Source organism: Cryptomeria japonica, chromosome 3 (genome assembly GCF_030272615.1).
Source record: "Cryptomeria japonica chromosome 3, Sugi_1.0, whole genome shotgun sequence".
NCBI lineage: Eukaryota > Viridiplantae > Streptophyta > Pinopsida > Cupressales > Cupressaceae > Cryptomeria > Cryptomeria japonica.
In genome coordinates, this window is record NC_081407.1 from 905,201,331 (window position 1) to 905,220,613 (window position 19,283).

Consider the following 19,283-nt stretch of genomic DNA (forward strand, 5'->3'; position numbering starts at 1 on the left):
TGGCTTTATGTGCGGGGGATATGCGTAAGAGCTCAAGAATAGAGATGAGCGTGGGTGTCTTCCCTAACTGTTCTATAAGGTCATACTTAGGTTTGGTTGATGAAGAAGTAGTGTTTTTAGTTGGAGCACCTTGCAAAGTGATTTTACCTCGACGGGTTGTGACATTACATTCAGAGGTAGGTTCGGAAGAAGATCCAACACCTTTTAGGACAATCCTGGGTCTCCGGGTAGAATTCTCAGACGTTTTGTCCTTGATGATAATGGTAGAGACATAATTGTCCATTGAGATGTGATTGATAGTTGAATCATAGTTGTAGGATGCTCTGGTATAGTTGGTTTGGTCATCTGTGGCTTTAGCTTTTCCCTTGTCATGTTTTGGGAACGGTTCCTTAAACATCTCATGTTCTTGATTAGATGAGTGTCCCTCAATCTCAATGTCGCCTCTATCAATGAGATCTTGTATGATGTTCTTTAGTCGATGACAATTTCCTATCTTATGACCTTTGCTCTTATGAAATTCACAATACTCATCATCATTCCACCAATTTGGTTGACCTTTGGTTCATATGGAGGAAAATCTGGAACTGTGATTACCTTGTTACCACAAGCTTCTTGAAGACTGACTCAAGTGGTTCTCCCAATGGGGTGTACTTCCTTCGTGATCTGGAAGTTGTTTGAGTATTCACTTGATTGTTTGTAGAACTTGATCCTGAAAAGATGAATTTGGGTTGCACTGTGTTGGCATCAACAACACCATCATTGACTATATTCTTGTTTTTGTTCCAAAATCTCAGTTTGTCTTTTCCCTTAAAGTCATCTTTGTTTTCCTTGAATATCTTAATGACTCCTTGTTCAATTAGGACCTTCTTTGTTGCTAAGCCTTTTTCAATGATGTCCTTGAAGGTGGACAAACAAGCTTTCCTTAGATCATAGCCAATGTCTTTGTTAACATTTTGGGTGAACATTTCTACCATTTGTTTTTGTGGAATTTCACAAGAGCATCTACTAGCTAGATTCCTCCATCTTTGTAAAAATGATGCAAAAGACTCTCCCTCTTTTTTCTTAGTATTGCACAAAGTAGTGACTGATATGTCTGTCTCTATGTTGTAGGAGAAATGTTGGATAAATGCCTTTGCTAGATCACCCCATGACTTAATACCAGGTTGGAGTTGGGAGAACCATTCCATAGCTTGATCACCTAGGCTTTGTGGGAATAATCTCATCAAATATGTCTCTTTTGTTGCTACCTCAATGCAAGCTGTGAAAAACTGTCTTATGTGTGCCTTAGGATCCCCTTTTCCTCTATACTTATCAAATTTAGGCATCACAAAGTGTAGGAAATGGAGGCATTGGAATTCTCTTGTCAAATGGATAAGGAAATATGTCTCTCATTGTGTATGTTGGCTTTGGTGTATTTATGTCCTCCATTTTCTTTTGTAAATCCCTAATTTGCTGCTCCAAATTGCTCTTAGGTGGAGACCGGCTTCTTAGACCATACCCCATGCTTGAGGCACCAATTGGAGGAGGAGCATGTTGCATATATGGATGATATTGATCATACACATGTTCATATGGAGGAGGTCTATAATGATGCTACGTATATGGACCACTTGGTATAGATTCATGTTGAGGAACACCATATCTATTTTGTGCATGTATACCATACTCTACAGGCATGTCATGTTCTAATGTGTTGCCCCCAAATTTGACACGGGGTTTCCTTGTGTCCAAATTTTGAGCATGCCTTTGAATATCCAATTGCTTTGGTGGTTGATCCTTAGCATTGGTATGTGATTGAGCATATTTCTCTGCATAAGACTTCCATAATGGTTTGCGAAGGTGAGTATCATATGCTTGACCATGTTTATGTGGGACCTCTGGTTTTTGAAACAAAGATGATGGTGATTCAAGCACAAGATGTGGTCTTCTATTGCCTCCACTATTAGGCCTCCTCTGATCCATGTTGGAGTGAGGTTGTTGCAAAGGTCGATTTTCCATTATTTGAGACATGTCAAAATCATGAGGTATCTTGGCTCCACTTTGTGCCATCATTTGTAAGAAGTATTGTCTATCCCTCCTCATTATTTCCTCAACCAATCGATTGAAATGGGGATTCATAATGGATTCTTCCACATCTACCGAATGTACTAAAAAGTTGTCCATATTGTCATTGTGTGTAGCATTGTTGTTTGTAGTGTCCATGTTCTCAACATTTGGAATGTTTCTATAGGCATCCATGTCAGGTAATGTAGTATAATCAGAATTGAAAAAGATATCATTGTCATACTCATAAGAACTCATGTTTGTAGACTCTTGAGCCTCTTTAGTTTCTCTCCTAGATTTTTGAAGACGGGTTTCAACCATGAACTAGGTATTGACTGAGATGTGTGAGACTAGATGAAAAATGGAAAAAGTATGGAAGACCAAGAGTTGAATGGAATGTAAATGAATCTGAGGTGTACTTGCAATGTCCAAAGTGTAAGACCAAGTATGTATGTAGTAGAGTAGGTGTGACTTCCAAAGAGAGGATAGTTTCTCTTGATGAGGTAAGTTGACCTTGACTCTAAGTAAAACCAAATGAGACCCAAAGGTAAGAAACCTTGATGAGGGACCACTTAGCAAAGTGTTGTTGTATGTAGTGTGTTGACAAAGTATAATGAGGACAAGCAAGTGGCCTTTTGACTCAAGTTTAGACAAATGTGAATGTAAAGTGAGATGTGAAGCAATGATGGACTTTGTGAGACCCAAAGACAGGTTGAATGCTAAATGAAACCCTGGAGAAGTGACCTAGGAAGCTCAAGAATTCTGAAACTAACTGTGTTTGTTTGCTGAACTGTAACAGTTTTTTTTTTTTCAATTCTAAACATAGATGCGCCTGTATACTTCACAGACGTGGTTTCCTGACATAGACATGGCTCTGTAAAACACAGACGCATTTCTGAAATTTTGTGCAAAGTGTAATGTTTATTCTGGGAACACAGACGTGATTCTGCCCTTCACAGACGCGGTTATACAACACAGACGCTATTATGTCAGACATAGATGCGTTTCTGCAAAATTAGTGCAATTTCTTCCAATCTGTGAAGTTGTTTTGTTGTGACCAAAATCTGACTATTTGACTATTTTTTCGTGACAAGAGGACACAGTGTTGATGAAGACCCAATGTTTGCAAGTGTCTAAACTCAGAAATGACTCCAATAAAACTGTGTTGTTTGATGTAAAAAATGTTTTGCATACACTTGAAGACACAAAAGACACAATGTTTTGTTGTTTGGTCTTGAATGTTTTTGAATGTTTAACATAAGTCAAGCACAATTCTTATGGTTGGCCAAGACAATAGTTGTTGATCCCACATGGGGTTTTACCCCCAAGGCTACGCTATTCAGAGTGGATACTTAGATGCTTGACCTCACTGGCTCCACCCTCGGCACTCAGTTCTCGGGTTAGCCAAGCATCAGTCCCCATGAAAACTCCCCATGGTGAAATTTGTATCTCTACTAAGAACCATATGTGTGTGGGCCGCTACCAAAGGTCTGACCTCCTACCCCAACAACTAGAAGGATTTGGGCTTCTAAAAAAAAAAGGTGCTAGTAAGGGCATCCACTCGTGTGGCCATACATGCGGCACTTTCAGCTCTGCAAATACAAAAGGCTCCCAGCCGGTAGGGGTTATGCCCTACAACTGATCAAATAAATTTGATCAAACGGGTTTATGGGGAGACATAGTGTCGGTATGAACTAATCAGCACACATTATCCATAGTTTTCACCATGAATACAATTATTTATAGTGGTTTGGAAGAAGATGGCTTTTCTTTTGCTACCACTTGGGTCGTTCTCTTCTCACTAGTAGTCCTAATGACCACACAGGAAGATAGGCCCTCTAAAGATTAAACAAAAAGAGCCTATTGCTCAAGACACAAAAGACAATGATTCAATTTTAGTGCACCAATTGAAGTGTTTGCTAGTCTATGAAAACAAGGCACACAATAAAAATCCAAAAACCCTTGCCAAGGACCTGCAACAAAGAGTTGTTAGTAGTTTGGATTGTTTCAAATAATCACCCCTTCCTGCAAGCACACAAGTTAGGTAAATTTTAAACCCAAAAGACTTTGTGAAATTAGGGGCCTTCAACCAAACGATTTTGCTTTTAAGACAAGCTGCACCAATTTCGTTAGCTAGATCTGAAAATGTTAGCTTCAAAATAAACCAGATCTGAAACCCTAAATGAAAAATCCAAAATTGAATCAATAAAACCCAAAATTTGAAACCGTTGAACGCAAATGTGATTACCCTCAACACAGACACGACTTCGTGACACAGATGTGGTTCTGCGAGGCACAGACACGACTGTAGAATGTAGACGCGATTTCTGGACATAGACGCGGTTAAAAACACCGCAGACGCGACTTAATAAAACAAACACACTTTCCCAGAACCTGCAAAATAAAATATTACCAGTAACACAAACACGATTCCAGATGTCGTAGACGCGCTAGAAAAACAAAAACGCGATCCGAAAGTGCACAAACGCAGGAATATCAAAATGCTGCCGAAAACGTCAGATCTGCAACTTCAAAATACAAAATCTGCAACAAGGATGTTAAATGCAAAAGAGACAAGAGTCCCACCGGGCATGCCAAAATGTATATGGTGAAAATGGATAACAACAATAACAATATTGAAAAGCTAAATGAATTCAACCACAAAAACCCTAGCATAACAACAACAAAGATCCACCATAACATATGAAGATTACCTAAGACAATGCAAATCAAATGAAATCAAAAAGATTATACCTTCACATGTCCAATAGGGCTTTGATCTCCATTCTTCCTATCTCCATTGATCTTGCTTGATATATTTTCTCTCAGATTTTATGTGCAGAAGAGCTCAACAAAGAACGGAATGTGGTTGCAAGTAGGATCGTAGTGTAGTCAAGTGCATAAATTGATTCATTAGGGTGATTGATTAGGGTTTGATAATGAAGGAAGCATCCTCTTATATAGAAGACACTATATGAAATGGAGGGATAAGATTGAGAGGTGTAAAAGGAGGTCGGCTAAGATTAGAGGGTAGGTAGAGGAAATAATAAAATAATGAAAGGGGTAGGTAATGTATGAATTAAGAGATGAATGACATGTGTCATGAGTAGAAAAGGTTAATGAATTAATTAAATAAATAAATATTTATTTAATTAATAGAAGAAATGAGATTAATTAAATAAATAAGATATTTATTTAATTTAGGAAAAGGATAATTTAAATAAATAAATTTATTTATTTAAATGAGAAATAAGGATAGAAGAGGATAAATGAATTAATTAAATAAATAAAGATTTATTTAATTAATAGAAGAATTAAGCTTAGATAATTAAATAAATAAAATATTTATTTAATTAGACATAACAATTTTGGGTGTCTACAAATAGTATGAGATTGAGAATCTACCACTAGTGGCCTCTTGCGAGAGATATTTTGTTGTAGCCCTTGTCCAGCACCAAGACAACAAGTATCAGTAGTAGTACCCATGCCAACCCCACCAATCACAATGACACTTGACTGAACAATAATAAGAATACTATCCCCAGAATCCCCACCAATGGCAGTGGCACTTGATTCACCACCAATGGGAATACCATGATGTGGTGGTGGTTGTGGATTCGAACCTGAAACAAATGTAGTTGGATCCTAAGGGTAATGAAGTGTACCTTTCTATGATGAACCTGAAGAATCAAGTCCAATGACTAGTTTAACAAGAGTTTTTGATTTTGAATCTTATGGAAATTGTACCTCAAGTGGATACCAAATGCCTTCTCCTCTAGGACCTAGTCCACCACCTTCAAAACCCATTTTTTCCATAATGTTTGCCCCTTTGCTATATTTTTCTTTCATGGACTCATTGACTCCACCTAATATTTTAGGGACTGTAGTAGTTGTTGGAGTGGGCTCAACCTCATACTCATCATCATCTTCACTCATGTCATATGTTGTTGTGGGATGCTCCATATTCCACAATTTGCTAAACTCTTCATCCTCGTCGATGATCTAAAATTATGCACTGGTCTTTGGTTCACTGAGATTCTTCCTCATAGTCCAAAAATCATTTATTTTGGTTTGAGTCCAATAACTCTCTTTACATTCTTGCAGAATTGATTTGGGAATAGATTTGTTAGATGGATTAGCAGATTTTTGGTAGAAATTATAGGACCTTCTATTTTGGATGCCCTGGCCCTCCTTTGTTTTCCTTTGTGTGTGCAATGCCATAATTTGTGATGACATTTCTAACATTGAAATGTTATTGTCAGCAGCAATTTTCTCCATCTTTTTTTTTACCTCATCCCAAGAGTCCATGTTTCTAAGCTTTTCTAGCAATGGTTTACTTTCATGTTGACATAACGCTAAAGAGTTCCCATTTTTCTTAAGCCTTTCTTCAACTACACCGATTGGATCATACTGCCAGAGACCCTCATCACCAAAGCTAAAAACTATCAAAAAATCATGTGCCATATTGAATGTTTTTCTCTCAAATGTGAACCCTCCACATGAGAAAGGCAAGAAAGGAAATATGCTCTTCTTTCATTGACCATGGAAGTGCCTATCTATGCTCTCCAATTGTCGTACATATTCCAATGCAAATACCCTCTCTGGACCACATGTATTGGAAGTCTGTATGGTTTTACTGTTGATCTGTAAAACCTTAACACAGTGAATTCTTCCATGAAGAACCAGTCAACCAATTGTATTTGACTTCCGAGTTGAATGTAATCTCTACAAGACACGGGAAATCTAGGCATTGGAGTGCTTGTAATTTCATTATACATTGGTGCCAAAAAGAATTCTACAAAATGGCTATAGTTCTTTATGTTATCATGCATCTTTATCTTTGGTGTCCATTCATATATTGGACACTTTGTTCTATTCTGAGTCTTCTCATCAATCTTATAATTCACAATTTGAAGATTCGTGGTCTCGAATATTGCACAATACTTGGATAGAAGGAGATAGCACAAGTAGGATGAGAACCTAAATGTCTTACAGGAACCTTTTTTGATCATTAGTAATTGGTTTTGCATGGATTGAACAATGTGCTCAATAAAATTATATCTTATTGGCTGGCCTACACAATGGATCCTAAAAATCATTTCAAGAAGGCTTGTACCCACTTCCCTATCATTTTCCAATCCTGGGCAAAATGATAGCAAGGAAATAGTATCCCCAACCCATGGAACAAAAATGTTAGAATCATAAGGAGGCTTATGATTCTGATCCAACTAAGTACCACACTTTATTAGAGCTTTGATAAATTAATCTCTATGACTTGGATTGAGACTCTCATAATTCTATACCAGCTTTCCTAGGTCAATTTGGACGTTTGAGTTTTGTGCTTCAAACCCTAGGTTCAACAAATGAGCAAATTCTCCCACAATTATGGATAGAATTTCCTCTTTTGTATTTTTATTGACAATTGCTTTTTTATCTTCATCATAATTTTTGGTGCAGAGCATGGCAAAATCAGGGCAAGGGAATACTTCAGGTAACACCAGGCTTCCCAATCCAGCATCCCACGATGTGATTTTATTTGTTCTTAGTTTTAACATTGCGTTGAAAACAGTAAATTTTGCCCTGGATGGATCTATCACCTTATTAGACAATGCATATCTAATATCTATGATACGCTTTTCACCATGGATAATAGGGTCATAAATATCATGGTATTCATCAGTGAAACCTGGTGTTTTAACCAGTTCGGTTAGGTACATTTTTTTTTCACTTGGCTTCATGTTGAACTACTGCTTCCCGTTTTCCACATTGCTATTATTGTTAATAATTCAAAATAATTCTAGATACAAACCTGAAAATGCTAACCCTCAAATTGGACCACGAGATTGAAAAAAATAAAAAAAGGCGGTATGTGTTCTAGATTTTACACGAAACTTCTATTTCACTAGATTGGTGTAGACAGTCTCTGTTGCAACTTGCATTCCTCAATCTAGTAGTTGTTTCAGAATCTCCCTTGATTTACTAGTTTGTCCATGAAATGAAATACGATTATGATTTATGAGTCACTTATTTTGAAAACTATGAAAAGTACAAAAGTAATACTTAGGGCAAAATATCTAGAATCATGTTGTAATTTTATTAATTATTATTAATATCTATTCACCGCCAAAGGAAAAACCATTCATCACTTCAGTCTAAATTTTGTGGACATTAAATGTAAAACGTTCAATTCTGGGTGAAGTTCTCACAAATGTGTTCGCTTCCTACATTTGGGCTAAAATCCACCCTAAGTCGTTGATCTTTTCTCATCCAACAGACGATGTTACTTGTTGTTAGATGTCATGGGTCCCATGACTTCTGCCATTTTTCGGGACTATTTTTTAAGTCTGTTTAATCATTTTAAACTTCCACCCAAAAAAGAGCTTTATAGACTTAATTATATTTAATTAAATTTAAAACGTTCAATTCCATGCGAAGTTCTCACAAATGTGTTCACTTCCCACATTTGGGCTGAAATCCACCCTAAGATGTTGATCTTTGCTTATCCAACAGACGATGGTACCTGTTGTCAGATGTCATGGGTCCCATGACTTTTGCCATTTTTCAAGCACGTCACCACACTCGAGTCACTTTTCAGGAGTCGAGATTGTTTTTTAGGTCTATTTAATCATTTTAAACTTCCACCCGAAAAAGAGCTTTATAGACTTAATTATATTTAATTAAATTTAAAACGTTCAATTCCGGATGAAGTTCTCACAAATGTGTTCACTTCCCACATTCAGGCCGAAATCTACCCTAAGTCGTTGATCTTTTCTCATCCCACGGACGATGGTACCTATTGTCAGATTGTCGTGGGTCCCACGACTTCTACCATTTTTTGGGCACGTCACCATACTCACGTCACTTTTCAGGAGTCAGGACTGTTTTTTAAGTCTGTTTAATCATTTTAAACTTCAACCCGAAAAAGAGCTTTATAGACTTAATTATATTTAATTAAATTTAAAACATTCAATTCTGGGCAATGTTCTCACAAATGTGTTCACTTCCCACATTTGGGTCGAAATCCACCCTAAGTCGTTGATCTTTGCTCATCCAACGGATGATGGTACTTGTTGTCAGATGTCGTGGGTCCCATAATAAGAGACATTTAAAGATGTGCAATAGTTTGAGATAACTATTAAATATAATGTTAATATTATTTGTAAAAATATGAAATTCGAAAATAGTATAGAACATGAAACTTAGTTTCTAGAATAAAAATATAAATTTTGATATACAATTTGAAAGGTAAAAGTTTAATATAAAAAAGAAAATATTAAATATTAAATCTAAAATATTAATTTAAACTTTAACAAAATTCTTTAAAAATATGTTTATGATATATAATTTTAAAAAATAGTTTAAAATATATATATATATATATATAAGTTCAACATAAATTTAGTGTAATATAAATTTTAATTTAATTTAGTTTAATAGATAAATAAAGACTAAAAATATATAAAAGTTCAACATAAATTTAGTTTAATATAAATTTTAATTTAATATAATTTTATTGATAAATAATGTGGTGAATCTTATTGATAAACTTGCACCTCCTAAGGACCTATGCAATATGCATTACCTTTGATCCTAGTGAGACTATTGAAATTTGAAACACTTGATGGCCCACTATAAGTCTATGTATCACCTACAAAGATCAAAGACATACTCTCACGAGGGGTTCTCTTTGATGATTGATCTAACATGTATGGTGAATGTAATAAGTTAAGAATATCTTTATACTTTACAATTGCATGAAGTAACATATTGATATGATAAATTTGATTTAGTGGTTAAGATATTAGATGGTTTCTCTTGTCCTACTATAGGTTCTATTACTCTTCCCGTTAAGGTTGGTACTAAGTGCTTAGATGTCATTTTCGCTATCATTCATAAATCCTACTTTAGATCAATTTTGTGTGAAGTTGGGACATCCTTGCCCTTGGTTCTCTTCCATAAAAGCTATCCCATCTACCTTTCATAAATGTCTCAAATTTATTCATTATGACAAAATCTTAACTATAAATCATAGCATGTACCCAGTACCAACCCACGCATGCACTAGTTCAAAACTTCAACAACAAGTAAGATGGACTTTTAGTTTTAATTCACTTGTTTTTTGCAAGATAAACTTATTTTTTATATATATTTATAAAATTAAAATCAACCATAATCAATGTACAAATAATTCATGGAATGAACTAAATTTATATATATATATATATATATATATATATAGAGAGAGAGAGAGAGAGAGAGAGAGAGAGAGAGAGAGAGAGAGAGAGAGAGAGAGAGAGAGAGGCATAACATAAAAAAAGATCATTGTATTAAATTTATTTCCATTGTAACAAAATATTGAAATATCATAGCTCATAGACAAAAAGAATTTTTAAAACCTTTCATTAATAAAAATGAAATAGAATTATAGAAGGCATTTTTTATATCCATAAGACTCTAAGAGGCAAACTAAAACAAACTGGAATTTGAAAAATTATCATTAATATTTATGCTTTGGAACTTTACAATTTTTACGTTTGAGACTTGAGTCCCTCAAAAACTTAAAAGCCAAAATGAGTGAGCCACTAAGCCTGTCAGGTTTCGAGTACATAGGCAAAAAAAAATACTAGGGGGTCAGGGCTAGGGCACAAGTAGTGGATGGTTTACAACTTTACACTAAGAATCTGGCCCTCCTTCCATGTAGATTTCTTTAGATAGCATAAGCTGAGAGAATTCTTCAAGCCACATGTAGTTTGGAAAGTCGTCCAGAAGCAACCATTTTCGAAGGAAGTCCCTACCAATCTGCACCCATTTCTTGTGATGCATCAAGTGCTCTGCATTCAGGTTCAGGAGAAACAGTTGCCTAGCCACTGGCACTATTTGGTCAAGGATGAGAAGCTTGGATAATTCACTCACCAAAGGGATCCCCACCCCTACTTCTGTAAGGAGGAAAACAATAATGTCGTCTCCAAGGAAGTCTTCCTTAAAAATCTTCCTCAACATCATCAGCATATCTACCTTGTCTCCTCTGAGGTCCACAAGAGTCACCAAGAACCGGTATGTAATGTCCGTGTTAACATGGTATCTATTTTCGTTTCATAGAAACTCTCTGCCCAACACCATCTGCACAGCCTCATTGGTGAACGACCCAACCTCCTTGCAGACTGATTGGAGGGTTGGGTCTCTAATGGAGCCCAGAAAGGCCATCTGGTCCTCTACAGCAATAATTCTCAAGTAGATGGGAGTGTCCATCTTGAGAAATCAGATTAACAAATTAAACAACCTGAGCCTATAAACCTAAACCAGAGGAAGAATTTAAATACCGTGAGCTCAAACGATTTATCTACCAAATGGCAAAGGCTAATTGAAGATGAAAGAAGCAGAGATCATATATAAATAGTTGAAGCTCTTGATTGTAATAATTACTTCTCTAATCGTATTATTTGTTTTAAATTTTTTTAAATCTTTTGTATCTCTGCAAATCTTACCCATAAATGCACTAGTGTGTGAAATTGGAAACAGCTATAAACCAGTACCAAGTTGGCAAGTACCACATTGGAATTCGTGGGGATAGAGTGGATTGCAGTTAGTGAATAGATATATATTAAATGACCGAAATTATTGATCGTGATTCGTGACATTTGAAACGTGTCTATTATTGAATCCAATTCCATTTCGGGCACTTTCTGGTGAGCTATGTTCTCTTTAGAAAATTGGGCCGAAATAAAACTTCAGCCATTGATCTACGATTATCAAACGGTTTAAAATCATTGATGGATTTTAGGTATGTGTCACCCTTCACATGTCAAAGAGGCCACTCTTATTGATACATCATGCAGAGTCCGGACTCAATGTGATGTACTAATGTGATGTGATGTGCCTTGTCTATTAATGGCAATGAATTCATGAAATCCACTATAAATTATATATTTTTCCATAAATAACAAAATGTTCGCCAAAATAAATTAAATAATTATCAAGCAATGGATAAAAATCGCCAATATATTTAAATAATTTTTCCTTCGGAGAAAATTTTGCGCCCATACAATTATATATTTATTCCTTTTAACAAAAATTATTAGCCTTCTACAATATATATTTTCCCCATAGAACAAGGTATTATTCGCCAAAAATTTATGGAATTTTCGTACCCTAGGAAAAAATCGCCAATACAAAATAATTTTTTTCCCTATTTTTGAAAAACAAATTTGCCATCAATATGAAAATTTCCCCCCGAAAATAATGTCTCATTCACCAGGATTTTACACAATTGCCCAGGGGTTGGTTTCTTAAACTTATCCCTACGCACCAAACAGAACCGTTATTACAAACCATACAAGTAGAAACTTTGAGCCGAGTGAGTTGCCATATATTGGCAATATCATAATGCAAGGGTGGGGAAGAATCCACCCCTAAGATTACTCACCATACATCTCCCAAGATAACTACTCAATTAAGGAGAAATCCTCTTTGGGTTAATTTCTGGACAAAGGCAAAAAAATGGGCACTCTCTAGGGGGTGACACGGTTGTTTGAGCTGAAGGAGTAGCGAGTGTGGGTTATGATATTGTCAATGACCCTTGAATAAAGAGTCTACTTGATATGTCTTATTTGTATCCAAACCAGTGAAAACATCGGGGATTTGAACACATCCTCAGCAGAACATACACTCAATGTTTAGATTTAGGAGCAAAATGACCATTGTCTTCATGCTTGTTTGTTGTGTATTTTATCAAAGTTCTTAAAACATCTTGCAAGATAAATCAAACATCACAATCAGTTTTCAACTAGTTACATTCAGGAAATCCACAGAATAGCGCATTTGCTTATTCTTGTGGTGCATTTGAGCATGTCTCAAGCACATCTGATTCATCCTATAGTGTATTTAATCAACCCTGAGGTGCACACAACATATCATGTAGCGCATATGATCATTTAAGTGGTGCATACACCGAATCTCTTACCGCATTTGATCAATTCTATAGCGCATTTAAGTGGCACATTTGAGATAGAGCCTTATCCGAGCAAGTTTTCAAAAATTCCTCAACTAATCCAAGTACCCATTTAGGAGGACTTTCACTTTCAATTATCTCAGACAGATTTCTTCCAACAGATTAGAGGAGTATTAAACTAGTGATCACAAGTTTCACATTATCAACTCAATATCAACATCAGATACTTAGTCTAGGTATCCAAGTTAGTCAAATCCATCTAGTTTCCATATCAGGGAACTGTATCTAGAGCTAACTTTCTAAGCTTTCTAAAATTGACTATTCTTTATACTCTAAAGATCTTTGAAACTAACTACATATGAAGATGACTACAAAGGCTTAAAGTTGTTGTCTTTATATTCATGATACTCAGAATACTTCTTAGAAATTTAAAATTATCTTAGGTGAAACTATATGTGAGTTGTTTCTTAGATCTACAAAACTGAACTTTGATTTCTCAATATTCTATAAGCTCTTATATGAAATAATAGTCGATCTCAATATGACTTACTTCATCCATGAAAAATTAAGTTCCTTATCAAGATTATTAATGATGCATTACCGCAATATATGATTGTACCATCTTATTTTTCTTTCACAATTGCTAAGATCCTTTCAAGATAAATATCTAACATGTTCTTCCATTCATTTTGATATCCTCAACTTCACAATTACTTTGAAGAGGTTGGTTGAAGACAATTAACCACCTATCTTAGAAAATATTTTTAATGCCACGATGATTATACCAATTGATAAGGAATCTATTGCCACTAAGTGCACTAGATCGAATGAGCAATAAAGGTATGCACTTTTGAACACAAAGAAAAACCTAAAAGCAGAGAACAAGAGAAGTAATCCATGGCGTGAAGCGTGTGCAATAAAAAGAAAAGAGTAGCTAAGACAAAGCAGGATAGGTGGTAAAGTGGATTGAGGTTATTATTATGCCTGAGGATGATCACTAGGAAATGAAATGCCAGGTGATGGGCATGAGGCGGAAGTCATTATCACCGTGGTGCACGCCGAGGGCTTTCCAAACACTTTCAGAGGCGTCCACGATATCATCCTTGCACGGCTTCGCACATTCATCGATGACGGTGGCCACCGTAGACTTCCCTCGCGCACTGATTTTCAGTTTGCGGAAACAGTTGGAGTTATGATCAAAGGTGGAAGGAGGAAGAGCCACCCAGTGATCTTTGTTGCAATGGAAGTGCCCATCACAAGCCGAGGGGCCACCTCCAACCCCTCCTTTCTCGAATCTGTTCACCGTCATTCTTCCCCGCCTTTCACTCGCACTTGTACACATTGTCATCATCATTACACAGCATACCAACAACATCCATTTCAATCCCCCCATTCTCTTCTCCTTTCTCGAAACCCCTAGTCCTTGTTATATGATGACCACTCACTCACTATCTTATATATATTTGCAAGAGAACTATATTTCATGTGTTAAATCGACTGGCGTTATTAATTTTGTATATTTCCACTTCGCTAATGACATTTTTGCCTTTTCCATTGTCCGCTCTTGAAACAGAAACATAATTAATTATATCTATGATATCGACAGCCGACTATGTTATAACCTGTAAATCCCCGGTCCATTTTGGACATCTTTAAAGATCGACACAAATATTCATCAATTTTAGAGTAGTATGGTCTTGGAGATGATATACTCACTTTACGTATTAGACATTCTTTGCCAAACTTAACAAACCAATATTGGTCCACGACATCATTGGCATCGATGACATTGAAAGCGGCCATGAAATTTAGTTTAAATCTTTAAAGATGAAAACAAATATTACTTGTTGATTGTTTTCATAGTCTTCGATTGTCTCTTCCTTTGTATGATTTGAAGTACAAGAACAAGAATGCACAGTCATACAATTTGAGTTTAGAATGCACTCCTCAATTTGTGTGAACGCCTTTCACTTTTCCTCGTTAAACTCTGTTTTCGAGTTTTATTGTCGCTTTAGTTGGAAAGTAGTGCCGCATCACAAAGGATTCACCAAAAATCGTGAGGATTGAATAGTTGGCATGTTGACAACTTGTCAGCACTTTGTAGCAACTCTCTTTAAAAGAGATGCAATGGTTAGTAGAAGTAGAGATGGAGATAAATAGATAGAGAAATGGGTGGAGGTAGAGGGAGAGATAAAAATAGAAAAATAGAGATAAAGGGATAGATAGATTGAGAGGAAGAAATAGAAGGAGAGATAAAGATAAAAAGAAAGACATAGATAAGTATATAGACAGAGGGTAGATAGATGAAAGTAATATTAGAATGTGAATTACAAATCATCAAATTGAATAGTCAACATGTTGACAATTTCTTCTTAACTAAATGTCTATATTATAATTTATAATATAATAGTATATATATTCGAAGAAAAAAAAAGTGGGTAAGAATTTGTTATATTGACACTAGATTAAAATTTGAAACATATACAAGAATCTTAGTTAAATAGTCAAGGTGCTGATCGACTTTTTTCCAAGTGGAAGTCTTGGAATTTTTGTGTATCCCCCTCGATGGGGACTTCTAGGGGTTTGGCTTTCCTTTGGAATGATTTGTCTATTGATCTAAAACTAATTGCTTCTGCCCCCTCCTGGATGTTGGCTCTAGTTAAAAGTCATGTTTCGGATATCAAGCTCTGGTTGTTCAATGTTTATGGTCCAATATCTATTGGGGATAAGAAAGCTCTTTGGGATTCTTTATCTCTCATCTTATGCCCTCTTCTTGACCAGCTTATAGTTGTTGGAGGAGATTTTAATGCCATCTCATCTAATGATGAGAAGTGTGGGGGAATTATCCCTAACAAACGTATCCTAGAAGATTTCTCTTCTTTCATTTCAAATAATAATTTGGTGGATTGTAAGACTTTGAATGGGCCTTTTACCTGGACAAATAGGAGAAAGGACTTCTCTCAGATTGCTAAGAGACTTAATCATTTTCTGGTTTCAGATAACTAGATTTCCTCTAATGTGGATGTAGTTGCTTCAGTTTTGCCCTATGCTGGTTCTGGTCATTTTCCAGTTGGGTTATCCATTTTTTATGACAAAGCTCCTGGTTAGTCTTCTTTTAAGTTTGAACCAATGTGGTTTTGTGATCCTTCCTTTTTATCACTTTTACAATCTTGGTGGTCTACGACTCCCTTTGTTTGTGGCTCTAGGATGTTTCGGTTCGTTAAAAAGCTCTCTTTTCTTAAGCTTCAAATCAAGACATGAAATGTTTTGCATTTTAAAAACATTTTTTTTGAGAAAGCTAAGATTTAGGAAGAGATTGAAGCTCTTAATAACATGGTTATGATTGGTGGCATGGACTCTACAACTTTCCAGAAGCGTAAGTCTTTGAATTCACAATTAGAAGAGATCCTCTCTAGAGAAGAAATTTATTGGCGTCAAAAATCCAGAGATTTATGGTTGAGTGATGGGGATCGTAATACCAAATTCTTTCATGCCTCGACCAAATTGAGATGTCAACGTTATCGGATCTCTTCCATTCAGAATTCTGATGGGGTTGTTTTAACTAAAGAATCGGATATAGTTAATGAAGGTGTCTAGTTTTTTAAGTCCTTTCTCTCTTAGGAATCTTCTATTTTTTGTGACAATTTTGCCTCTTTCATTCCTAAGCTTATAACAACGGAGGATAATGCTATGCTCATGGCCCCCTTTTCCATTCAAGAAGTCAAAGATGTTGTCTTCTCTATGTCTCCTGAGAAAGCGCCTGGTCCTGATGGTTTTACTATTCTCTTTTTTCAAAAATGTTGGTCCTTTCTTGGGGAGGATCTTCGTTTGGTTTTAGAAGAAGCTAGATGTAATCGGACTATGTTAAGGGAAGTCAACTCAACTCTAATTGCTCTTATCCCGAAGTGTGAGAATCCTGTATCTTTTATGGACTTTCACCCAATTGCATTATGTAAAATTCCTTATACAAAATTATTACCAAGGCTATTTCTATACAGCTTGCAAAGCTCATCCCTAGAATCATCTCAGATGAACAGGGGGGCTTTGTCCCTGGTAGAGAGATGCCAGAAGGAGCCATTGTGGCCCATGAAATTCTACATTCCATCTCTCATTTGTCTATTCAGGCTATTATTCTCAAATTAGATATGATGAAGGCTTATGACAAGGTTAATTGGCAGGCTTTATTGTTTGTGCTATCTAAATTTGGGTTTGGAGTAAAATGGATTAAATGGATTCAGGCTTGTATTAGTACTGCTAGGTTTTCAATATTATTGAATGGTTCCCCATGTGGTTTTTTTGCCTCTTCTAGAGGCCTTAGGCAAGGGGATCCACTATCTCCTTTTTTGTTTATCATTCTGGCCAAAGCCTTTAGTAGAGCTATTTCATGTGCCAGGGAGAGGGGCCCGTGGAAGGGGATTTCCATTCCTCGTATTTTCATACCCCATACTCATTGTTTCTTTGTGGATGATACTTTACTATTTGGATTAGCTTCTATGAGGGAAGCTCTAGTCATTAACAAGATCATTTTGGATTATTCTTCGTTCTCTGGGAAAAAGGTTAATCAAGCTAAATCTAAAGTTTTTTTCCTTAATGTCTCCCCTTTGGTGCAGTCCAGGTTGTCTCGTTATTGGGGTTTTTCGGTGGGTCAATTTCCTTGCAAATATTTAGGGTTGCCATTTTACACTGGTTCTGAGAAGCACAATTTTTGGGAATGAGTTTCTGGGGCTATCTCATCTAAAATTATTTCTTGGTCCCATAAGTGGTTAACTTTTTCTGGTAAAATTGTGCTTATTAAAGCAGTCTTAAATGTGATTCCTATCTATCTGTTATCCATTTTAAAGGCTCCAAAAAAAACTGTGGGGGCTCTTCATTCAATTGCAAGATCCTTTTTATGGAATAATAATGTTGATAAGACAAAAAGGATCTCCTTGTTGGCCTGGGATAGGGTTTGTGCTCCTAAAGATAAAGGAGGTGTTGGGATTAGGGACCTTGGTAAGCAGAACTTGGCACTTGGTGCTAAGTTGGTTTGGAAATTTTATAAACAGCCTACCTCTAAATGGGCATCCATTTTATCTGCTAAATACTTGGCTAATTGTTCTAAGGAGGCTATCTTCACTACTTATGCTCTTCCCAAAGGCTCTGTGATCTAGAATTTTATAACTGAATGCAGATCTGTGATTTTTTCAGGCTTGGCTTGGCTTATTCATAATGGTCGTAAGGCTAGGTTTTGGGATGAGGTTTGGAATGGCTTCCCTATTATGTCTAGTCTTAGGGACTGGTCATCCCTTATGCCCATCCTTAAATGCTCTTGGGGCATTTTTGTGGTGGATTATTTCTTTGTCGACTCCTCGGGTTCCTTGCCAATGGCAAAGTGGAAATCAATTGCTTCTCTTCTAGTGGGTCGGGACATTAAATCTACATTTGAGGATGAGCTTAAGAAACGTACATTACTCTTCTCGGGGAAGGATGATGAGCTCACCTGGACTTTTTCAAAATCTGGGGAATATTCGGTTAAAGAAGGTTATAATTTTTTATCTTTAGATGTTAAGAGGGAAGTTTTGCCATTTAAACTATTCTGGCATGCTGCTTGCTTGCCCAAAGCAAGGGCTTTTGCTTGGCTATTCAGGATAGAATTCTTACTGGTATGAGATTAGATAGGTTGGGTATTACTGTAGTTTTTCCTTGTGTTATGTGTGGACGGTTTCTTGAATCGGTGGATCATCTCTTCCTACATTGTCCCTTTGCTACTCATTGTTGGAATTGGCTGCTTAGCAAGTTAAATTGGAAGTCTGCTCTAAGTAAGGACCTTAGTTCTCTTTTTATGAGTTGGCCTTTTTATATCCATCTGCATTTTATGCTTCTCTCTAGATTATTGCTCCCTCTATTCTTATCTGGAAAATTTGGTTAGAAAGGAATAATAGGATTTTTAAGAAACTATCCTCCCCTCTGCATGAGGTGCTTTGCGGTATTGAAAAGTTGATTTCTGAAACTGTTTTGGCTTTCATCTATAGAGGCTCTGGGTCACACAATACTTATACTCCTTGGGATAATTAGGTGTCTAATAATTGGGTAGCTTTGCAAACACTTCCTCGAAGTGGTGCATTCTTTCAGTCACGACCTCCAATTAATAGAAAGGATGTTGTTTGGTTGCCTCCTCTAGTTTCAAAAGTTAAATTGAATTTTGATGGTGCCTCTCATGGCAACCATGGTAAATCTGCTATTGGAATTGTGGTCTCTGATGATAGGGCGGCTATCATTTCAGCTCAATGTAAATGTATTGATTATGGTACTA

The 19,283-nt window shown here is 36.3% G+C and overlaps 1 protein-coding gene across 1 annotated transcript in view; it reads right to left on the reverse strand.

The window, feature by feature from the left end:
* Positions 1-14,300, reverse strand: part of LOC131066360 (eukaryotic translation initiation factor 5B-like) — a 52,276-nt gene extending 37,976 nt beyond the window's left edge. Inside the window, exon 1 of the mRNA XM_058001102.2 lies at positions 14,005-14,300. Within this exon, the coding sequence (XP_057857085.2) occupies positions 14,005-14,300 (296 nt within the window). The remainder of the gene's footprint in view (positions 1-14,004) is intronic.
* Positions 14,301-19,283: the final 4,983 nt, after the last annotated feature.